We start from the raw sequence: 25,827 nt of genomic DNA on the forward strand, positions 1-25,827 counted from the left end.
TGTACACCAGCAGCAATGCTTTAAAGTCAATTCTGTAGCTTACTGGAAGCCAGTGAAGGGACCTTAGAATTGGGGTAATGTGCTCTGTTCTTTTTGTTCGTGTGAGAACCCTCGCCGCTGCATTTTCAACCAGCTGAAGTCGTTTGATGGTCTTTTTTGGCAGGCCTGTGAAAAGCCCATTGCAGTAATCAACCCTACTAGAGATGAAATCTGTGGTTGGTAGAAGAGAGCAACTGGACTTGCTTGAAAAGTCTTGACGTTTCGCCTCTCGTCCGAAAGGCTTCCTCAGTTCTGTCTGACTAATAGGGAGTATCCAGTATTTATCCTCTCATGGATCATCATAGAATCCGAATCAGAATGCTGATGGCTGCATTGTAGGTGGCTGATAGATGTCATAGACACCCACCTCTGTTCAGTGATGGTCGTCCCAAGTTGACAAAAATGAACGATCCTCTCTGGCTAAGATGTCTGCCAGTTTTCTGGAAGTCCTCTCATACTCCCACACCAGTCGAAGGGAACTCATCCCAAAGTGCGTAGAAACATATCTGTGAAGATTCTCAGTCATCCAGGTACATAGTAATCTGTGGTTGGTAGAAGAGAGCAACTGGACTTGCTTGAAAAGTCTTGAAGACGTTTCGCCTCTCGTCTGAAAGGCATCCTCAGTTCTGTCTGACTAATAGGGAGTATCAAGTATTTATCCTCTCATGGATCATCATAGAATCCGAATCAGATTACACAGATTACTATGTACCTGGATGACTGAGAATCTTCACAGATATGTTTCTACGCACTTTAGGATGAGCTCCCTTCGACTGGTGCGGGAGTATGAGAGGACTTCCAGAAAACTGGCAGACATCTTAGCCAGAGAGGATCGTTCATTTTTGTCAACTTGGAACGACCATCACTGAACAGAGGTGGGTGTCTATGACATCTTTATCAGCCACCTACAATGCAGCCATCAGCATTCTGATTCGGATTCTATGATGATCCATGAGAGGATAAATACTGGATACTCCCTATTAGACAGACAGAACTGAGGATGCCTTTTGGACGAGAGGCGAAACGTCTTCAAGACTTTTCAAGCAAGTCCAGTTGCTCTCTTCTACCAACCACAGATTACTATGTACCTGGATGACTGAGTATCTTCACAGACTAGAGATGAAGGCATGTATAAGTTTTTCCAGATCATTTTTTGACGAGTCCTCTTAAAGCAGAAATTTTTCTGCATTAAACTCATCACCTGAGCAGCTCAAGTGAGAATTAATAAAAAGGCTAGATTGCAACTTTAGGAAAGGTTTGATGTTTCAGATTGATTGATTTTGGAATCGGTGCTTTATATCTATATTTATGCTGCGTTCATGTGCTATGGGAAGATGATATTTTCCAGTTGGGAAGTGGTATTTAACAGTGTGTTGTGTTCACATGCTTTTGTTGTTGACAAATTAAAGATGGTGGACCAGATTCAGAATCAGGCCTGTTATTTGGCTAAAACAATTATAGATTGCCTTGTTCATCAGCTGCAGCAGGAATATGAGTTATCAAAAGTCAAAAGGTAAATAATGCTGAATAATTCCTGATCATGACAAGTAGAGATTTTCTTAACACACTGAATGCCACGCAGTTTTTGGAAATTTGGCTGTAGCCACAATGAGTGTAGCCAGTATCTAGATCACTGTTGGCGTTCTTTGGACAGCCACAGAATATTTTGTATTAGGCTATAATATACATATTATAATAATATAATATACATAACATGACTCGTTTAAAAGGTGAGAGTCAGCTTTCCGTAGGTGAAAACCACTTCTTTCTTGGTTCATAAGCTAGTCTTGTACCGCTCACCGCCATGTTGAAAAGGTTAAAGTTCATCTCATCTCAGCAACCCGTGTATCAAAATTTTCTACGAGTTGCCCAGTGGAAAATACCACAAGAGGGGGCGTTCATGTGTGCTTTCCATGTCGCCGTTTGGTATTTACCATAATTCCCATAGCACATGAACGCACCATTAGTCCATCCACATTCACTGGATATGAGCAACTGTGCGCTCTGATTGGCTACTCTACTACTAGGATATCAACTCATATACCGTGAGTAGAGAAAAACAAAATGGTGGAGCGTGTTGCTGAGGGAACCGAGGGCGAAATAAAAACTCTACTCAAAAACAAAACCCCAAAGGAATACAAAAAAAAAGAGCAACAAATACGGAATAAAAGTATTTCATGTTTTAGACGGAAATTATTTTGTTGGACATTTTGTATAAAGTTTTTATTTATCAAATTTGCTCAATAATAAAAATGCTCTGTTTCTCAAAATCCAGTGAATGTGGATAGAATAAAACAGTTATTCCACTCAATCAGCTCATATATGACCGATTTTGTGGAATAACTGTTAAATAAAAATGAACATAAAAGATTCCATGCATGCATCAGAATTCGAGTTATAACCCTGAGGTGTTTAGAGTTTCTCCTTCCACAGATGTTCCTGCAGTATCACAAGCAAAAATTAAATGAAATAAAATAAAAATTAAAAATATATGTTAATAGGTCAGCCTATATCTGTGTTGGTTTTTTTGATGGATGAAGAGCACTGGACTAGCAAGATAAAGTGATAACCATTTTTTTTTTTTTTAATCTCATTTTTAAATCATGAAACATTTAAATTCACAACCTCCTTAAAGGAACAGTCCACCGTACTTCCATAATGAAATATGCTCTTATGTGAATTGAAACGAGCTGCTCCGTACCTGTCCGAGCTTTGCGCGACCTCCCAGTCAGTCAGACGCAGTCAGACGCGCTGTCACTCCTGTTAGCAATGTAGCTAGGCTCAGCATGGCCAATGGTATTTTTTGGGGCTGTAGTTAGATGCGACCAAACCCTTCCGTGTTTTTCCTGTTTACATAGGTTTATATGAGCAGTGATATGAAACAGGTTCAGTTACACAAATTGAAACGTAGCGATTTTCTATGCTATGGAAAGTCCGCACTATAATGACAGGCGTACTAACACCTTCTGCGCGCTTCGGCAGCGCATTGACATCTGAGCTCCGTATCAATGCGCTGCCGAAGCGCGCAGAAGGTGTTAGTACGCCTGTCATTATAGTGCGGACTTTCCATAGCATAGAAAATCGCTACGTTTCAATTTGTGTAACTGAACCTGTTTCATATCACTGCTCATATAAACCTATGTAAACAGGAAAAACGCAGAAGAGTTTGGTCGCATCTAACTACAGTCCCAAAAAATACCATTGGCCATGCTGAGCCTAGCTACATTGCTAACAGGAGTGACAGCGCGTCTGACTGACTGGGAGGTCGCGCAAAGCTCGGACAGGTACGGAGCAGCTCGTCTCAATTCACATAAGAGCATATTTCATTATGGAAGTACGGTGGACTGTTCCTTTAAATTTTAAATCAAAGGTTCATTTATCTAATGATTTTTTTTTAACCTGGTATAAAGACTCAGGTGAACTATAACTGATTTTTCCCTAGAAATAATCTGAAGTGTTCACTCCAACGCCACTAAAAAATCAAATCCTCTCCCAGAGTAAGGGACTGAACTCGAGAAACCCAAACTGTAAACAAATCAAAGTGAATAAAGTTCAAGAACAGTGTTGCTGCTAAACTCTCCTGAAAGTTGAGCAGTTAAAAAGCTTAACCAAATGAAACGCTGGCCTGGCTTCGGTCCACGCTGTCACGCAGCAGTCAGAGCTGCAGGGAGAAATTCATTACGCACTTATCAAGTCTTATTGCTTTTTCTGCTTCTTTTTCCATTCCAGAGAGCAAGCCAGTGTGTTAAAATGCAACTGCTGTCTGATTTTGATCGATCTTCTGTTGGATTAGTGTGTGTGTGTGTGTGTGTGTGTGTGTGTGTGTGTGTGTGCTCTGTGTGTCTTTGTTTTCCCAGCTGTGGCAGAGGAGGTCCACTGTCCTGTCAAGGCTGGCACTGACTGATGAGGTCCATCGATAAGTGTTATTATGGCAAGAAAGTTAGCCAAAGAGCTGCAGTGCCATGGATGCGTGTGTGAAAGTCAAAGCAAGCCAAAGAGGGATGATCTGTATTTACTATCTAACCCAAGATGGTGGAGGATGAGGGTGTGTCAGACTCGATATATTAATTATCCAGTGAATTATCTATGCATTTAAAGTAGCCAGGGATTTAATATGATACAGATCTTGATACAGTGACACAAAGGCCACATCTCTGAGACTTGGATGAATAGTCAGAGGCCACGCCTCCTTCAATAAATCTAATGAACACAACGGCCACACTTACTTCATTGGGACTGATGGATACAAAGGCCACACCTCCTTGATTTGGACTAATGGATAGACACACCATGCTCTTTCACTTGGACCAACAGACCCAGGTCACACCTCTTTATTTTAAGGCAAATAGATATAAAGGCCACACCTCCTTTATTTGGAATAATAGGCACGGGCCACACCTCCTTCGCTTGGACCAATAGACACAGAGGCCACACCTCTTTATTTTAAGGCAAATAGATATAAAGGCCACACCTTCTTTATTTGGAATAATAGGCACGGACCACACCTCCTTCGCTTGGACCAATAGACACAGAGGCCACACCTCTTTATTTTAAGGCAAATAGATATAAAGGCCACACCTCCTTTATTTGGAATAATAGGCACGGGCCACACCTCCTTCGCTTGGACCAATAGACACAGAGGCCACACCTCTTTATTTTAAGGCAAATAGATATAAAGGCCACACCTCCTTTATTTGGAATAACAGGCACGGGCCACACCTCCTTCGCTTGGACCAACAGACACAGAGGCCACACCTCTTTATTTTAAGGCAAACCTTTATTTGGAATAACAGACCCAGGTCACACCTCCTTATTTTAAGGCAAACCGATATAAAGGCCACACCTCCTTTATTTGGAATAACAGGCACGGGCCACACCTCCTTCGCTTGGACCAGTAGACACAGAGGCCACACCTCTTTATCTTAAGGCAAACCGATATAAAGGCCACACCTCCTTTATTTGGAATAACAGACCCAGGTCACACCTCCTTATTTTAAGGCAAATAGATATAAAGGCCACACCTCCTTTATTTGGAATAACAGGCATGGGCCACACCTCCTTCGCTTGGACCAATAGACACAGAGGCCACACCTCTTTATTTTAAGGCAAATAGATATAAAGGCCACACCTCCTTTATTTGGAATAACAGGCACGGGCCACACCTCCTTCGCTTGGACCGGTAGACACAGAGGCCACACCTCTTTATCTTAAGGCAAACCGATATAAAGGCCACACCTCCTTTATTTGGAATAACAGGCACGGGCCATACCTCCTTCGCATGGACCAGTAGACACAGTGACCACACCTCTTTATCTTAAGGCAAACCGATATAAAGGCCACACGTCCTTTATTTGGAATAACAGGCACGGGCCATACCTCCTTCGCATGGACCGGTAGACACAGAGGCCACACCTCTTTATCTTAAGGCAAACCGATATAAAGGCCACACCTCCTTTATTTGGAATAACAGGCACGGGCCATACCTCCTTCGCATGGACCAGTAGACACAGAGGCCACACCTCTTTATCTTAAGGCAAACCGATATAAAGGCCACACCTCCTTTATTTGGAATAACAGACCCAGGTCACGCCTCCTTATTTTAAGGCAAATAGATATAAAGGCCACACCTCCTTTATTTGGAATAACAGGCACGGGCCACACCTCCTTCGCTTGGACCAACAGACACAGAGGCCACACCTCTTTATCTTAAGGCAAACCGATATAAAGGCCACACCTCCTTTATTTGGAATAACAGACCCAGGTCACACCTCCTTATTTTAAGGCAAATAGACATAAAGGCCACACCTCCTTTATTTGGAATAACAGGCACGGGCCACACCTCCTTCGCTTGGACCAGTAGACACAGAGGCCACACCTCTTTATCTTAAGGCAAACCGATATAAAGGCCACACCTCCTTTATTTGGAATAACAGACCCAGGTCACACCTCCTTATTTTAAGGCAAATAGATATAAAGGCCACACCTCCTTTATTTGGAATAACAGGCATGGGCCACACCTCCTTCGCTTGGACCAGTAGACACAGAGGCCACACCTCTTTATTTTAAGGCAAATAGATATAAAGGCCACACCTCCTTTATTTGGAATAACAGGCACGGGCCACACCTCCTTCGCTTGGACCGGTAGACACAGAGGCCACACCTCTTTATCTTAAGGCAAACCGATATAAAGGCCACACCTCCTTTATTTGGAATAACAGACCCAGGTCACACCTCTTTATTTTAAGGGAAATAGATATAAAGGCCACACTTCCTTTATTTGGAATAACAGGCACGGGCCATACCTCCTTCGCTTGGACCAGTAGACACAGAGGCCACACCTCTTTATTTTAAGGCAAACCGATGTAAAGGCCACACCTCCTTTATTTGGAATAACAGGCACGGGCCACACCTCCTTACTTTAAGGCAAATAGATATAAAGGCCACACCTCCTTTATTTGGAATAACAGGCATGGGCCACACCTCCTTCGCTTGGACCAGTAGACACAGAGGCCACACCTCTTTATCTTAAGGCAAACCGATATAAAGGCCACACCTCCTTTATTTGGAATAACAGACCCAGGTCACACCTCCTTATTTTAAGGCAAATAGATATAAAGGCCACACCTCCTTTATTTGGAATAACAGGCACGGGCCACACCTCCTTCGCTTGGACCGGTAGACACAGAGGCCACACCTCTTTATCTTAAGGCAAACCGATATAAAGGCCACACCTCCTTTATTTGGAATAACAGGCACGGGCCATACCTCCTTCGCATGGACCAGTAGACACAGTGACCACACCTCTTTATCTTAAGGCAAACCGATATAAAGGCCACACCTCCTTTATTTGGAATAACAGGCACGGGCCATACCTCCTTCGCATGGACCGGTAGACACAGAGGCCACACCTCTTTATCTTAAGGCAAACCGATATAAAGGCCACACCTCCTTTATTTGGAATAACAGGCACGGGCCATACCTCCTTCGCATGGACCAGTAGACACAGAGGCCACACCTCTTTATCTTAAGGCAAACCGATATAAAGGCCACACCTCCTTTATTTGGAATAACAGACCCAGGTCACGCCTCCTTATTTTAAGGCAAATAGATATAAAGGCCACACCTCCTTTATTTGGAATAACAGGCACGGGCCACACCTCCTTCGCTTGGACCAACAGACACAGAGGCCACACCTCTTTATCTTAAGGCAAACCGATATAAAGGCCACACCTCCTTTATTTGGAATAACAGACCCAGGTCACACCTCCTTATTTTAAGGCAAATAGACATAAAGGCCACACCTCCTTTATTTGGAATAACAGGCATGGGCCACACCTCCTTCGCTTGGACCAGTAGACACAGAGGCCACACCTCTTTATCTTAAGGCAAACCGATATAAAGGCCACACCTCCTTTATTTGGAATAACAGACCCAGGTCACACCTCCTTATTTTAAGGCAAATAGATATAAAGGCCACACCTCCTTTATTTGGAATAACAGGCATGGGCCACACCTCCTTCGCTTGGACCAGTAGACACAGAGGCCACACCTCTTTATTTTAAGGCAAATAGATATAAAGGCCACACCTCCTTTATTTGGAATAACAGGCACGGGCCACACCTCCTTCGCTTGGACCGGTAGACACAGAGGCCACACCTCTTTATCTTAAGGCAAACCGATATAAAGGCCACACCTCCTTTATTTGGAATAACAGACCTAGGTCACACCTCTTTATTTTAAGGGAAATAGATATAAAGGCCACACCTCCTTTATTTGGAATAACAGGCACGGGCCATACCTCCTTCGCATGGACCAGTAGACACAGTGACCACACCTCTTTATCTTAAGGCAAACCGATATAAAGGCCACACCTCCTTTATTTGGAATAACAGGCACGGGCCACACCTCCTTCGCTTGGACCAACAGACACAGAGGCCACACCTCTTTATCTTAAGGCAAACCGATATAAAGGCCACACCTCCTTTATTTGGAATAACAGGCACGGGCCACACCTCCTTACTTTAAGGCAAATAGATATAAAGGCCACACCTCCTTTATTTGGAATAACAGGCATGGGCCACACCTCCTTCGCTTGGACCAGTAGACACAGAGGCCACACCTCTTTATCTTAAGGCAAACCGATATAAAGGCCACACCTCCTTTATTTGGAATAACAGACCCAGGTCACACCTCCTTATTTTAAGGCAAATAGATATAAAGGCCACACCTCCTTTATTTGGAATAACAGGCACAGGCCACACCTCCTTCGCTTGGACCAGTAGACACAGAGGCCACACCTCTTTATTTTAAGGCAAATAGATATAAAGGCCACACCTCCTTTATTTAGAATAACAGACCCAGGTCACACCTCCTTATTTTAAGGCAAAAAGATATAAAGGCCACACCTCCTTTATTTGGAATAACAGGCACGGGCCATACTTCCTTCGCTTGGACCAACAGACACAGAGGCTACACTTCCTTATTTTAAGGCAAACAGATATAAAGGCAACACCTCCTTTATTTGGAATAATAGACACAGGCCACACCTCCTTAACTTGGACTAATAGACACACTTCCTTCATTTGTATTGTTAGACACAAAGGCCACACCTCCTGGTTTTGGTGACAGACAAATCTCACACCTCTTTTTCTTGGACTGGCAGACACAGAGGTCACGCTTCCTTCACTGTAACTGATAGACAGAAGCCACGCCTCTTTCACTTGGATCAAGTCTCACTGGCCACACCTCCTCAGTCTTTTTCTTTTTTTTCCCCTCTCAGTTTCCCTCCGACTTTAAAAAGACCCCCATGTACAGAGCTTTATTCACTCACGTGTATTGCTGGGCTGAGAGTCCATCGGGATCATCATCTTTGAACGAGTCGCTCTCCGTGCAGCTAGGGAGCGGTCAAGGGTGGATATGCCGCTGGAGGCTTCATCTGCATCACCACCTGAAGAGGAGAATTTATTAGTTCTTTCTGAAGTAAACATTACATCCTGTCCGCTCTGAAGACCACGCCCTCCACAGTCAGCACTCTGCACTGTTCCTGTTCTCTCCGGGTCAAAACTCACAGCCATTTGGAAGGAACTTAAATATGGCATGAAGCTGAAAACCGACAAGCTATAAATTATGTCTGAAGTCCTTCCCGCACCATATGGCGCATTAGGCGGCGCCTATCTCAGTTTCTGTAGCCCTCGGCCTCTCGCCTATCACATAGCTAGGGTTACAGTGGGGGGCTAGCCCTCTGGTAACCACGAGAGTTTGACTCCCCAATCACATCTGTATTGCAGCGTGCCTTGCCAGACGGCAGTAGGCACCATTTTCATGATGGTCTTTGGTACGATCCGACCGCGAGTAGAACTCGTGATTTCCCGATCGAGAGGCGGACACGCTAACCACTAGGCCAACTCACGGTAAATTATGTTGTAGAGTTATTTGTGTCAAAGGTTTACGTTATACATATTGACTAATGACCGCACCACCTACACAAGCCTAAATACAAAGCTCGTGTGCAGTCATACCTTGGGTCTGCTGTGTTTCTGAGCAGTATACTGCCCCCATTTATTTATAAAGACTCTTGAGCAATAAGTAGTAAAAACATCCTATTTTAATTACAGTTCAATTAGCTTGATTTTGGAAAAGTGTGTTAATTTACAAATGCCAATAAATACAAATGCACAAAGTATATTTTAACTGGAGAAGTGATAAAAACATGGAAGACGTACCCAACAGCTTTCCTTAGCATTGCTGTTTTATTTAAGATTTAGTATTACATTTTGTACGCTGGGCGGCACGGTGGTGTAGTGGTTAGCGCTGTCGCCTCACAGCAAGAAGGTCCTGGGTTCGAGCCCCGTGGCCGGCGAGGGCCTTTCTGTGCGGAGTTTGCATGTTCTCCCCGTGTCCGCGTGGGTTTCCTCCGAGTGCTCCGGTTTCCCCCACAGTCCAAAGACATGCAGGTTAGGTTAACTGGTGACTCTAAATTGAGCGTAGGTGTGAATGTGAGTGTGAATGGTTGTCTGTGTCTATGTGTCAGCCCTGTGATGACCTGGCGACTTGTCCAGGGTGTACCCCGCCTTTCGCCCGTAGTCAGCTGGGATAGGCTCCAGCTTGCCTGCGACCCTGTAGAAGGATAAAGCGGCTACAGATAATGAGATGAGATGAGATTTCGTACGCTGCGAGCTGGCCTAACGGTTAGCGTGTCTGCTTCTCGAGCGGGACCATACCAAAGACCATCATAAAAATGGTACCTACACGCATCTAGCAAGGCATGCTTCAATACAAATGCGAGTAAGGAATCAAACTCTTGCGGTTACCAGAAGACTAGCCCCCCACTGTAACCCTAGCTTGGTGAAAGGCCAAGGGCTATAGAAGTGTAGATCTGTACTGCCCAATGCACCTCCAGAGACTGGTTAGTCCTGGGACAGGAGACTGCCTGGGAAGCCCAGGTCCTGGCATGTGAGAGACTTTGACTTTTTTGATTACATTTTGTAATGTTTCTATATTTCATATTTGAACTCGCCAGTTCTCGCCGTGGTCCATTTTAACAACCGCGCAAAGAATCTCAGGTGCAAAATATTCATCAGTGCTTTCCTTTAAAATGACTGTTTAGAAGAGCCCTTCAAAGTGAACGTTTTTCATCACTTCAGGTTAGAATTGCGTTAGAAATGACTCCCGTGGGCGGCCCCACTTCCAGCCAGCGGAATCAAGTATCAAAGTTACACAAGCTGTCAGGTACAGATGCATGAGTCAGCTGGAGAAAACCTGACTTAAAAAAAAAATTTAAAAAAAATGAAGTAATTCATCATCCTGGTTTTTGCTTGGTAAGTTCCGTAATCATTGGGCATTAAGGTAAAGGAAATCAGGAAATCATTCTCAGGCAAAGGAAGGAAAAACTCATGAAGAACTGGAGTGTTACCTGAGTGGCTACTCTTGCTGCCCATCTGGCTCTCTGATTGGCTGTGGGTGACTGGGGCAATCTCTTGGCAGCTCTGGATTGGCGATTCTCGGCCCGATGGGGCGGAGCTGGACGGTTTCTCGATGTTCTTCATCTCCATCTCCTCATGGTGGATCCACAGGTCAGGAGGTCGCAGGTCTTTCTGACTTCCTTTCCTTTTCGCTGCACTGTGTGTGGCCCGCTTTCTACACACACACACACACACATTTTATTTTTGCTGTTATTGGAGTTTATTCAATGCTTTGGCAATAGAATTCAATTAAGAAAAAGGGAGCAAGAGATTTTGCACCAAATCCGATCCATTTTATTAGATTGGCGGTTGGGGGAACACATGATTCAGTGTGTCTTTGCTCTAAAAAAAAAAAAAAACTTGATTTAATTATTTTGCTCTGCATGGTCGCTCATTAGTAGCATCAACCAGCTGTGATTAGTGTGTGACGTGTGTATGCATACAGGAAATAATAACGAAGAGAAGAGTCAAGATGGATCACACTCACACGGGTTCCCTCCCTCTGTACACACAAACACAAGGCTGTAGCAACTGCAAGACTTGACTTAACTCAACGTTGTGCCGAAAGGGCACTTTACCTCATTTAGGTGTTTGCGGTTAGCATACCTGCTAGACCTACAGTCTCTGAACAGTGCAGTTCCTCTTGTTAGCCCTGCAGCTACAATAATGAGTCAGCCTTCAGCTGCACTGGTCCTGTCAGTAGCCATTAGATCAGCTCACGGCTAAGCTAATAATCCCAGATGACGAACACAAGGGAGGAAAACTTGGATTTCCAATACTATGTTAACACCAAGCTAATTTTAGCATACCTCCATCAGGGATGAGAGTGGGTGGTCACCAAAAAAGCAGAAAACAAGATGGCGCCCAAAGCCGGGGGTCTGGGAGGGATACCCCCCCAGGAAAATTTTGAAAAATAAGGCCTTACAAACCACTTTTCCTGCAATCTGAGCTGTAGTAGATAAAAAATCTGTTGTCTTTTTTTATATATTTACATGAAAATGTTTCAAATCAATAGGAGTATTGTTTGAATTCAAAATAAAATCACATTCTACATTCAAGGGTATGGTTATAATTTATGATCAACAAAAATGACAAACTAAATTCACATTAAACGTAAGTTTTATTAATTATCAAAATGTTCATATATTAAATAAAATTTCTTAGGGAGAAAAGGTCAGTCGCCCTAATGGTGCGTTCATGTGCTATGGGAATTATGGTAAATACCAAACGCCGACATGGAAAGCACACATGAATGCCCCCTCTTGTGGTATTTTCCACTGGGCAACTCGTAGAAAATTTTGATACACGAGTTGCCGAGATGAGATGAACTTTAACCTTTTCAACATGGCGGCGAGCGGTACAAGACACTTGAATGCTAAGCATTGTACGCTACTAAAGTTTTTTTTTTTACTAGTACTAGTGGGTAGTTTTTGGTGTCTGTGCAATGTTGCGTCATTAACAAGTGTAATATAATACGTTAGAAATCCGTTTCCTTTAAAAATGTGTTGTTATGGTTTGTTTTTACCTATCCAGAGCAGACGCTATTGCTAACGATAGCTAACTAACTATTGCAAACTTGAATCTGGTCCACCATCTTTAATTTGTCAACAACAACAAAAGCATGTGAACACAACACACTGGTAAATACCACTTCCCAACTGGAAAATATCATCTTCCCATAGCACATGAACGCAGCATATGTCCTCATTAGTTGCATATGATTTCAAAGTCTTTTGAAATATTTAAGTTTTCAAAACTGTCAGCATTAATTCAGATTTACTGACTATCATATACATGTTCAATGTATTAAATCAAACGAATGCTAAGTTTATGGGATAATGTCTATGTACACTTTATACAATTATTTATAGTTCACAGTCACTTCTCATTTTCATTTAATCATTTCGACGACTTCTTCAGCCTTTTGGCCAAAGACAAGAGCTTGTCAGTCCTCTCTCTGTTTTTTATACCAGCATCGATTTCACGTACCTTCGCTTCGTCTCGCTTGTCAATTGTATTCGGCATTTTGAGTAAAAAAGCCGATACGAAAGAGAAACGTATTTTTGAAGCGCAGCGACGATGAACACGTGCAGGTTTCGATAAAATAGAACAGATGCAGGTACTTTTGTAAGAACTGTTATGATTGGCTTTTGTTCTCTCCCACACTCTTGTAACAACTGTTATGATTGGCTATCATGAGCTCTCACCAGCGATGTTTTGGCCAATTACATTGTAGATAACACGTATTCTACCGCGAGACTTAACGAGACTAAAGATGGCGAAAATGTAAACATGTAACATCGTCGTACGCTTGAGTATCACGAAGGAACATACCCCAACCCCCCTCAATGAAAAAAACATCTCAACGGATTTGGCATAATATCGATTTTCGCTCAGAAAAAGCGGAAATCCGCCGAAAAGCGGAAAACTCTCATCCCTGCTCCATACACTGATTTGACACTTACACTCAGGGCTTTGAACCGGTTCAAGGAACGAAAACCGGGAACTTTTTCTATTTCACATGGAATAGAAACGAAACCAGAAACTTTATTATTTTTTATGTTCTGGAACAGAAACGCTTATTAAAAATAATGGTAACCGGTTAATACCGGGTTTTATTTCGTTCCTCAAAGTTTCTGTAGCCTACAAATAAAAAAAAGTCATTCTTCTCCTGCGCAAGTTTCTATGACCCGCTGGGGTTCACTTCCTGTGTGACGTTCGCTGATTGAATGGAGAGAGCGGGAAGGTGGACTGCTAGTGAATACTAGGTGAATTACTGAGTGTCTGAGCAAAGAAGAGCCTGAACGATGCAACCTCCCTATTGGTTGTTTGTAAAAATGTATCAATTGTTGCCCTTCCCACGGGAATCATCGCGCGCTCGAGAGACGAGACCTGACGAGTTAGTTCGTTGGTAGCAGAACAAAATGTCTGGACACAAATCGGGTTTTCAGAAAAGGAAAGAAAATAAACGGAGGGTCGAAAATACAAAAAAGGAGGCAGAAAATGCAAAACGAGTTTTAAGGTAGGACAAATGGTTACTTTTCTGAGGCAGCCTGCCGTGGCTGCCTGCAGGCTTATTTATTATAGCCCATTTAGTTAAAATAGTTGATATAAAATGTTTATAGTTATAGTTATGTGATGGTTGTCCTGATTTAGACTGTTTTTTTTTTGGGGGGGGGGGTGCGCGATGTTACACCCGGGTCCAGATTAGGGCAGAACCGGCCCTGGCTACATTTCAGCTGTAGTTTGTTTTATGTATGTATGTACTTGCATAGATGTGTACTTGGTCTTCCAATATGGCGCCTAAAAAAATCTCGCGGCGCGGTGATGTCATGCGGTAGCCCTCTATAGGGCCTGACTAGCCTTTGGTAACACACTAAACGAATTATCTTTCATTTTTGGCACTTTTTCTGTTTGTGTAGATGGGAAGACATACTGAGAATCCAAATCGCCAACATTTGAAATAATAATTGTTTTGAATTATTTCTTGTCTTATTTAATGAAGGTTGTAATAGAATTAGCCTACATTTGGCTTAAGCTGGATGAGACAGAGACATAATTTTATAGCCATTTGTTAAACAGCTGACAGGGAACGTAATTAACCATTTCGGGAATGAAATTTTTTTGTTCTAACCGGTTCGGGAACTTCTATTTAATGGTGGAACCCAAAACCGGAAACGTTAAAATTCCGTTTCTGTTCGGTACGAACCAATAGGAAAAAAATTCTGGTTCAAAGCCCTGCTTACACTAGTTTTAGCCAAAGACGAAAGACATTTTTTGTATGTTAGTTTTACAGAGAATCCTCCCGAGTCCTCAGATCACTCAGGTTCTAGCATTTCAGTGTTAGCATTACAGCTAGCAAAGCTCATAGCTGCTTGTCGCTCACATATATCCTGTAGATATACGGTACAGTAATTCATTGAACCTGTCACAGTTAGATATTCAGCTACAGAACATCCACGCTAAGACAGGTAGCATACAGTAATACTTTAGCTAATACTAGTATTGAACAAAAGTCATGGTCATGGCTAGGACTATTGGCAATGCTAATATTTCTACTTGTGAGAAACTCGAACTAGTAGCTAGCCAGCTAGTTATTTTGGATAGCAACAGGATATGGTAATGTTTATGATTTACATAAATTATGCATAAGCATAGTTCCTGGACATTTTTCCCACCATACCCAAGATGGTTTTTGGGCACTTGGTGGGGGGAAATAGTACTAACTTTTTTAAAACAAATTCTGCATTGACTGTAGCAATGATTTACGTAGGCAAAATAATCAAAATTAAGTAATAAATTTCAGGTTTACATCTGAAGTCTGTAAGTCCAGACTTGAGTTAAGTCTCAAGCCGTAGAAAAGTCAAGTCATAAAAATTGTGACGAGCTCAGATCTCTAACTCTAGACTGATTTAGCCACCCACAACTTGGCATATCATAAAAATGCTGCAAATAGGCAAACTGCTGGAGCAGCTTGCCTACTGTACTAACACTAATATGTGGGCATATTAAAATTAGGCTAATAGAAAAATTCTACCCTAACTATGTTGCTGTGTTTCTCGTATAATGTGCTTCTTCTTCTTCTTCAACCATCCAGTGCATTCTGGGTTGGGTCCCTTTCCTAAAGTTTCTTGGCAACTAAGAACAGCCACTCCTCTGCTGCACTGCTTTGGGTCATGGACAATTAGAGTAGCCAGTTAGCCTAATTGTATGTCTTTGGACTGTGGGGGAAACCGGAGCACCTGGAGGAAACCCATGCAAACACAGGAAGAACATACAAGCTCTACACAGAAAGGCTCCTGTTGGCCATGAGGTTCGAACCCGGAACCTTCTTGCTGACGACACAACGGTCATCGGCCTCATCTGAGACGGTGACGAGTCTGCATACAGACGGGAGGTTGAACGGCTGGTCTGGTGGTGCGGTCAGAACAATCTGGAACTGAGCACGCTCAAAACTGTGGAGATGACAGTGGACTTTAGGAGGAGCCCCCCCACTCTGCTGCCCATCACCAACAACACTGTGACTGCTGTTGAAAGCTTCAGGTTTCTGGGTTCCACAATCTCTCGGGACTTGAAGTGGGAGACCAACACAGTTACTATCATCAAAAAGGCTCAGCAGAGGTTGTACTTTCTGTGCCAGCTCAGGAAGCTCAACCTGCCTAAGGAGCTGCTGACACAATTCTACTCTGCCATCAATTAGTCTGTCCTTTGCGCTTCCATCACTGTTTGGTTTGGATCGGTCACCAAACAGGAGAAGAACAGACTGCAATGGACAATAAGGTCTGCAGAGAAAATTATTGGTGTCAACCTGCCCTCCATCCAAGACCTGTACCTGTCCAGAGTCAGGAAACGAGCAGGTAACATCTCTGCGGACCCATCACACCCTGGTCACAATCTGTTTAATCTTCTCCCCTCAGGGAGGCGATATAGATCACTGTATGCAAAAACAACCAGACACAAGAATAGTTTTTTTCCCTCAGGCTGTTTCTGTGATGAACAGCTAAAATCCACATTCGTATATCAGTAATATCACTTGCAAAATATCTGCACACTCATACTGTCATTCTGTGCTCACTGTGACTTATATTTATATTTACTATTTCATCTTTGCACTATGCACCATATTGCACCAAAAGGGAAATCCTTTCTGTGATGAACAGCTAAAATTCAGATTCATATATCAGTAATATCACTTGTAAAATATCAGCACACTCATACCGTCATTCTGTGCACACTGTATATTTATATTTATCTATTTCATACTTGACTTACTTGGATTACTTTGCACTATGCACCTATTGCACCATTTTTTTTGTTTTTGTTTTGTGTATACGCTTTTTATCTGTTTTGTACTATGACAGCTAAGTGAAACCGGAGTCAAATTCCTCGTGTGTGTCCACATACCTGGCAATACAAGTGATTCTGAACCACCATACTGCCTCTTGTACACTATTATAAAATAATGGTGGGTTCATTTGAAGGCTATGGGCCTAAAAGTATTGCCTTCATGCTTACTCGCTACCTCTGAACACCCACCAGTGTAGCTGAGAGAGAGTTTTCTGAAGAGCTCAGATGGAAAGCCTATTGACCCCTATGTCTTATAACAATGTCTATGAAAGAGGAAGTAGGCAGCTACACCACAGGGAACTGGATCTCTCAAAAAAAAAACATGAAAACACTCATTACTGCTTAGCAACTGCTGAGTTCCTGCAGACAGCCACTGAAGTGGTGTTTTGTGTGCTTAAGGAAGTGGCACACAAACTTAGCAAGCAGGCACTGCAACACTTCATTTCCAAAATCTCAAAAGCAGTTTCTTCCAGTACTTAGTAAGAAGAAGAAGCCTTTATTTGGTCACATGTACACTCAAACATAGTGAAATTCCTCCTCTGCATTTAATTCATCTGAAGCAATGAACATACACACGTACCCAGAGCAGTGGGCAGCTACCGTATGCTACAGTTCCCAGGAACCAGTTGGGGGTTAAGTGCCTTGCTCAAGGGCACTTCAGCCATGATACAGAGGGAGAGATGCTGTTCGTTAACTCAACTCCCCTCGCAGTTTTTCCTGCCGGTCCCGGGATTCTAACCGGCGGCCCTTTGGGCCCGAGGCTGCTTTGCTAACCTTCACCCCACGGTTGCCCCCAGATCACCATGCTAAGGAGGGAAAAGCAAAACGGACTCACTTCCTTTGTTGTGCGGAGGATCGCCGTGTGCAAATGAGTGCCACGATGACCACGACGACAACGGTGACGGCGCCAACGGACACCACAATGATCACCAGCAGGTTGCTGTTCTTCTGAGGAGTCACGCTGCCATGTGGAGGCCGCATCTGACCAATGGGTGGGTCTGAAATGCATGTTAGTGATTACAGAAATGGACAAAGCTGAAGAAATGGACAGTGTTGTTGTACTGATCTAGGAACAGGACAAGGAACCATGAAATAGAACAAACAATGTGGGGACTGTCTCAAGCCAAACCGTCAGAGATGAAACACTGAACTCCAACCTGTTGAAGTGAAATTATAAAAAGAAACTATTAGTACGATATTACTATGCAAAAACAAAGCATTCGAAAATTCAAGAATTACACCAAGTTATGACTCAAAAGTTTAGCTGTAAAGGGATGCAATAGAAGTGTGTAGTGTCACTAGCGTGGCTGTTAGTGAGACACTGAGAACCATGCCAGCCTCTCTTTCTCTCTCATTCTCACTCTCATAACACCTGTTCCTGCTTAGAGAGTCAGAACTAATAAGCTCCCTCTTTCCTCGTCTGGTAGGTGCTTATTGTCATATGGTACCTGCAGTTGGCACAGCAACGAAAAAAAACAAAAGAAACAGCCTGCAGGACAAAGCCATTATGTCATGCCAAATCGAAGAGTTATCACCATGGCAGATGAGCTGCTTTGCCTCTTTTTCTCACAGTTAGTGATCTGTTAACCTCTTTCTCTCTCCCTCACCATTCTTCAGTTCTGCTAACAGAGGATGGCGATTCTAAGGGTGTGCAACGCATGCTCCCCCTACATCTCGTCCCCCACCGTCCTTTGCTTCTTATTCTGACTGAAAGCAAGGTCAGGATAATGAGCGACAGAAAGAGAGTCAGAGATTCAGGGAGTCATATACTCACTTTCACTAATATAGAGGATACATGACAGATCTAGTGCTGCTCTCTACAGCGAGCTGACCCTATTACTAAGAGTGTGTTTGTCCAAGTGTATCCATCACTCTGTCTCCACACTGTAGATGCCCAGATCTGTCTTTCTTACTTCTGTGGGGTAAAAGATTCCGAGTGTCAATAGAAATGTTGCACCATAGGGGGTTTAGCGCTTTGGCTTTTTATCTGAATATATGATTCTGGTTTTAGATTTACTTCTGGATCTACTCTTGGCCTTGGTTTCTCATCTCATTCTCATCTCATTATCTCTAGCCGCTTTATCCTGTTCTACAGGGTCGCAGGCAAGCTGGAGCCTATCCCAGCTGACTACGGGCGAAAGGCGGGGTACACCCTGGACAAGTCGCCAGGTCATCACAGGGCTGACACATAGACACAGACAACCATTCACACCTACGGTCAATTTAGAGTCACCAGTTAACCTAACCTGCATGTCTTTGGACTGTGGGGGAAACCGGAGCACCCGGAGGAAACCCACGCGGACACGGGGAGAACATGCAAACTCCACACAGAAAGGCCCTCGCCGGCCACGGGGCTTGAACCCGGACTTTCTTGCTGTGAGGCGACAGCGCTAACCACTACACCACCGTGCCGCCCGGCCTTGGTTTCTGGTTCTGCAATTGGGTCTCCACTATGCTGGGTTTGCATTTGGTTCTGGTCCAATTTGGAGTGTAGTTTTGCTTCTGTTTCTGAGTTTTGATCGATCTCTTGGGTAAATGCCTGCCTTTTCTGGGTCTGGATCTGGTCCCAGTTCTGCTGTACTTCTGAGATAGATTTGCTTCTTGTTCTGTGTCTAGTTCTGTTTCTCAGTCTGTTTATGGTCTGGGGTGTGGTTCTTCTTGTTCTTTTGGTTTGTTTCTTCTGCTCTTACACTGCTTCTGAATCTAGGTGGTCTGATTCTAGATTTAGGCCTCATTATTCAAGGTCTGGAAGAATCAGATCTCTTACCTTTACCATCAATCTAGATCTTTACTTCTTGGTACAGATAACTTTGGTTCCCAAGCTAATGAAACAGTCTCCATGGTTCATTTGGGCCTGGTTGTGTTTAGGTGTCTGGTTCTTCTTAGTCTTGGTGCAGTTACTCTAGATCTGGTTCTACATCTGCTTTATGGCATAAGTTTCACGAGTATAGTCCTGGTACTGCTTTTGAATCTTGTTCTTCTGGGTCTGGTTCTAATGTTGGGTCTTGCTTAACATTTCAGCAAATGTTTTGTTTTGGTTCAACAGGGTCAGACTCAGCTTCTGATCTGATTCTTCTGGGGCTGGTTCTGCTTTTGAATCTTAGTCTGATCATTTTCATTCAGATTTTGGTTTGGGGTTGGTTCTGCTGGATCTGGTTATGACTCTGGGTCTTGGTTTAGTTATACAGGTTCAGAATTCACTTCTGGATCTAGCTGGTGTGGGTCTGCTTCTGGATTTTGGTCTGGGTTATTTTTGACCAGATGCTGATTTGGTTCTTCTGGGTCTTGCTTTATTTGGTGTGGTTATTCTGGCTCAGTTTCTGCTTCTGCATTAATTCTGCATTGAGTCTAGTTTAATTATAGTGGGTCAGACTGTCCTCCTGAATCTGGTTTGTCTGGTTCTGCTTCTAGGTATTGGCCTGGTTATTTTGGGTCAGAATAATTATTTTTTGGTTTGGTATGTCCGAGTCTGGTTCTACTTCAGGGTCTTGGTTTGGTTATACTGGGTCAATTTCTGCTTGAGTATCTGGTTCTTCTATGTCTGGTTGTTTTGGGTGATATTCTGCTTTTGGGTTCTTCTGGTTCTTGTTTCTTCTATGCCCTGACACCCCTCCTGGGGTATAGGCCGTTGACAAGGGATCTCCAGAGGACCCGGTCCTGTGCTTTTCCTTCTATGTGACTCGAGGTGTACCCCAGCCTCCTGATGTCTGTCTGGAGATCTCTTCCCTAGGCGTTCTTTGGCCGACATCATCTCCTCTTCCCTTGAGGGTTCCAAGTCAAGGCTTGTCTGGTGATGTTTGTTGCTGGTTTTCATAACGTGTACCCGATCCATCGCCATCATCTTCTTCCAATTTCTTCTTCCACTGGTATTTGCTGTGTTTTCAACCAAAGATTATTGTTACTGATCCTTTCTGGCCAGTGTATCTTGAGGATCTTTCTTAGGCAGTTTTGATGAAGGTCTGTACTTTACTGATTATGTTCTTTGTCATTCTCAAAGTCTCTGAACCATAAAGCAATACTGATTTTACATTTTTTGATTTTACTGGTTCTTGTTTGGCATCTGAATTTTGCTCTGGTTATTCTTCCTTGTTTTCTTCTTAGGAGTTATTTCAGACCTGATTCTTCTTCTACCTTTGTGTGTGCCCCAATTTTTCCTTCTTTTCGACTGGATATGCTTCAGGGTTCTGCCTTTTCTGACCTCTGAAGGTCCATGACCTTACTATAGATTTGCTCTGCTGGATTTCTGTCTGTGGCACTTCAAAGCTACACTTCACTTTACTATAACATGCCCCAACACCTTACACACAAACAGGAATAAAACAAGCCGCATTTCCCTCAGTCCAGAAAAGAAAAATGGAAAACAACTGTACTAACGTATTCAAATGAATTCTCATCTGTCTCCTGGGACACAAATAGTCTGGATTGAATCTCTGTCATGTTGGTCTGGGAAGAAAAACACTTTCCCTGCACACTAGATTAAGGGAAGGGCTACCATTTGTGTTGATGTCCTAAGCGAGTGGATGGAAGGTTGGGAGTTCAAATTCCAGGATGGGCACGGAGCCACTGTTGGGCTTTTTTAACAAGTCCCTTGAGCCCTTAACACTCAACTGCTCAGCTGTATCACTGGGGCTGGGGGCTGTTGGTATTTTATTATGTCCCTGTTCGGAATAGTCATAGCAGAGGGCTCAAATTATTTTTATACCCATTTTTCCTGACTAGTGAGGCCTTGAGTTTCCTGCCAAATGGCAACAGCTGGAATGAGGAGTGAAGGTGGCGGGTGGGGTCATTATAAACCTGGATATAGGTTCTGGAGATGCAGTTGTTTATCTCCGATAAAAGAAGCCGATGTCAAACCAGGTGGCAAGGTGGTTGATGGAAGGGCTGGTAACATCCTGCATGCAGGCAACCTGGGCCCCGTCATCAGCATAACTTGGAGCAAGACGTTGAAGTCTAATCCTAACTCAAATTTAAAAAAATGATATATTCTTATAGAGTCTGAATCAAATCCATCCTTATATTTTTTTCTGACAGTTTATTGCTGCATCCATCACGACCCTGTGGTTATCATTTGGAAATTGATACAAAATAAGCTCTGTGTGTGTGTGTGTATGCATGCATGCGCGTTATTCCAACGTTCTCTGCCTCTCCTCTGACTCGCTGAAGCCCTTCAGCTAAATGAGCAGATTTCAATAAAAATCGGCTTCGCTTAACTTCAATCATGTCAAATCATCTGCTAACTAGACTCTATGAATTCTAATGTAGAGTAATGTAAATGTGATACACTGGCACTGTATGAACTGCTTGGCCTGAGAATATGCTTAACGTTTCATCATTTTTTTCCCGCATCCTTTTGGGGCTGAAATGTGGCTTTGAGTTAAATTAGAAGAGACGGTATGAGCTGAGTGTACATGGAGATCGTGTGAGAAGAGAGCCATTCAAATTTTTTTTTTTTGGGGGGGGGGGGAAATGTGTGCATAGTTACAGTCTGGACATTTGAATGTAGAATGTGGGTGTGCCAAAAGAGGACTCCCTAAAGTGAATGACGCATGAAATGGAATGACGAATGACAGGTAGTAAATTTGAACAATAAATGGTCCCTTGTCATTCAGATTCTTACAAATGGAATAACGATTGAAATCTTTAGTTTTAGACCTCCCTAGGATAAGATAAGTGGGTGCTTGGTGGGATATCAGCTTTTACAAATGGAATGACAGGGTTTCTATATGTATTGACTTACTTTGAGCTAATGTTGTCAGTGATATCACCTTTTACAAATGGAATGATAAGGTTTCTAGGTGGAATGAAATACTTTGAGGCAATGTCATCAGTGATATCAAATTAACAAATGGAATGACATTGTTTCTAGGGTTAGGGTTAGGTTATAGGTGAGATCACTGATAACATTGCCTCAAAGTATGTCATTCCACCTAAAAACACTGTCATTCCATTTGTAAAAGGGGAGATCACTGATAACATTAGCTTAAAGTATGTCATTCCACCTGGAAACGCTGTCATTCCATTTGTAAAAGGTGATATCACTGATAACATAACCTAAAAGTATGTCATTCCACTTAGAAACAATGTCATTCCATTTCATGAGCTGAAAGCATGTCATTCCACCTACATTTAAATCGTTATTCCATTTATAAGAATCTGAATGACAAGGGACCATTTATTGTTCAAATCACTAGCTGTCATTCGTCATTCCATTTCATGCGTCATTCACTTTAGGGAGTCCCGTGCAAAAGTTATTCTTTGTGCTTTGTTTTTAAACAATATTATTTATATTTTGCAATCATTTTTTGTAATTGCCTAACAGAAGTCTTGAACCTTTTTACAAGACAAGCCTCATGCTGCTCCTCGTGTTGATCAAGAAAAGTGCTTTTAAATAAATGTGTACATGTAAGGTGTATTGTAATTTCACATAACTATACTTTCAAATATGTATTAATTGCCGCTACGGAAAAGCTTGTACATGCATTCATGACATCCAAGTTGGACTATTGCAACAGTTTGTTGTATGGTCGCCCCGACAAGGACTTGTCGAAATTGCAGCGCATCCAAAATGCAGCTGCAAGGATGGTCACATTGAAGAAGAAATATGACTACATCACACCTGTCTTATGGCGTATTCACACCTACGTTGTTTGGTCCGGACCAAACGAACCAAATTTCCCTTGGTCCGGACCTTTTGGGTTGGTCTGAATACAAACCACCGAACTCTGGTCCGGACCAAACAAGCGGACCGAGACCGAGCTGCAAGGTCGGACTCGGTCCGGACCAAAGGAACCCTGGTGCGGATCTTTTGGAGGTGTGAAAGCAGACCGGACCTAATCCGACAGTTTTGCTTTTTTGTACCTCGGGAGCTTCCGTCGTTTGTCGAGCATTATGGGAAACAAAGTCTTGACACTCCACCGCAAAGCGCAAACACTGTTTCGGTTGTCAAGGGAACCTTACAACAGTCGTTCAGTCATTCAGACCAGTGGTAGGCTAGACTACAGAGTACAAAAAATGAGTAGGGGGCAAACGTGGGCCGAGGAAGAAACGCGTACCCTTGTGGATATATGGGCAGATGTCCACATATCTGAGCTTTTGGAGAGAACACACAAAAATGCCGACGTGTTTGCTGTATTCAGTGAGAAAATGAAGGAGAAGGGGTTCACGCGCTCCCCAGAACAATGTCGGCTAAAAGTGAAGAAACTCCGTCAGACCTACATTAAAATCAGGGACATTCTTTCAAAAAGTGGCGGTACTAGCGACGCAAAAAAGAAATTCATCTATTGCGTGAAGAGCCAGAACTGTCACAACATGATGCGCGCTCATCAGCGCTATCCTCCATAGCCGCCTTGCCCTTTGTCGTCGTCTTTGATAAATTACTTGTACAACAGCATAGTAATCGCACAATTGTGAAAACAGTAAAAACTGGAAAAAACATATAGCTTTGATGACATTAAGAAGAATAACAGCACGGAAAGCCTCCATGACTACTTTTGAACTTAACGCTTTGTGCGCGTGTCGTCTCTGACCAATAGCTGAACGACCTCAGGGCGCGTGGCTTTCTTGACAGATTTTGGTCCGCTTACTAAAATGTACAGCGTGAAAGCGAACCGCACCAAAATGAAAAAATAAAAAAAACATTTGGTTCGGACCAAAGCAAGTGAACTATCAAACTATCCTGGTCTGAATACACCCTTACACTCACTTCACTGGTTGACAGTGAAGAAGAGAATAATATTCAAGATCTTGTTGATGACCTTCAAAGTACTCGGTGGATTGGCGCCATCATATCTCAGTGATCTACTGGTGGTGAAGAAGCCACTACGGTCACTACGCTCTAACAGTAATAGCATCATTGTTCTTTCTACGCCACGTTACAGAACCGATACTTATGGAAAGCGTGCGTTCGCTTCATGTGCACCGAGATTGTGGAATCAACCGACATTAATGACTTTAAAAAAGGACTTAAGACTTATTTTTGATTTACATATCTCATCCTTTTAGTTTTGATTTTTGAACTTTTAAGCCTTGATTTTTTTTTCTCTTTGATAATGTTTTTATGTAAATGAGTTTTCATGGACATTAGATATTTAATTATTTGTTATTGTTATTTTACATACATCATTGTAAGGGCATTGAGATTCTTATGGAATGCACATAGAAATAAATTATTATTAATTTTCCTATAATGACAGAAAAAACAAGTTTGATGTGATAGAACAAGTACATGACATGTAATTAGTATTATTCTATCCATAGTCACTGGATATGAGCAATCGCGTGCTCTGATTGGCTCCTCTACGACTAGGCTATCAGCTCATATACCATTAGTAGAGGAAAACAAAATGGCAGAGCGTGTTGCTGAACCAACCGAGGACGAAATTTATTTATCGAATTTGCAAAAAATAAAAATGCCCCGTTTCTGAAAATCCAGTGAATGTGGATAGAATTATTCCACTCAATCTCGTCGTACACGGATTATAGACAACTCGGTGCTATGCGCCTCGTCGACTATCAGCTTATGTACGACTCGATTTCGTGGAATAACTTAAATATACTACTACTAGTAATAGTAATTATAGATCATATGCTAAATATCAGCAATAATAAAATGTTAATATACAGTATCTGTAAAAAGTTTGTACACCCCTACTCTACTCATTCATAGGTGTTTTCTGCATTTTGTATTTTCTACATTGTAGAACAAAACTGAAGACATCAAAATAATGAAATAACATTTGGAACGTGTATGGAATTATGTGGGAAACAAAAAAAAAAGTGTTAAAAATACATTTGAGATTTTAGATTCTTCAGAGTAGCCACTGGCTCACTTTTCTCAATTCTCTCTCTCTCTCTCTCTCTCTCTCTCACACACACACACGCTCAGCTAGGCAGCTTCAGCACAGATGCACAAGTGCTCCAAGTGTGTGTTTTTGTGTCCTCCTGGTCAGAGGTTCCACAAACACACCTGCAGCAGCTGAAC

General features: G+C 42.7%; 1 protein-coding gene across 1 annotated transcript in view; it reads right to left on the minus strand.

Moving 5' to 3' along the window:
• The window catches only part of dcc (DCC netrin 1 receptor), a 638,603-nt gene that overhangs the window by 54,279 nt on the left and 558,497 nt on the right, over positions 1 to 25,827 (minus strand). Inside the window, exons 23-25 of the mRNA XM_060912655.1 lie at positions 17,683 to 17,845; positions 10,952 to 11,175; positions 8,870 to 8,986 (exon numbers count right to left, since the gene is read on the minus strand). Of these exons, the coding sequence (XP_060768638.1) occupies positions 8,870 to 8,986; positions 10,952 to 11,175; positions 17,683 to 17,845 (504 nt within the window). The remainder of the gene's footprint in view (positions 1 to 8,869; positions 8,987 to 10,951; positions 11,176 to 17,682; positions 17,846 to 25,827) is intronic.

The sequence above is a fragment of the Neoarius graeffei genome, chromosome 28 (assembly GCF_027579695.1).
Source record: "Neoarius graeffei isolate fNeoGra1 chromosome 28, fNeoGra1.pri, whole genome shotgun sequence".
NCBI lineage: Eukaryota > Metazoa > Chordata > Actinopteri > Siluriformes > Ariidae > Neoarius > Neoarius graeffei.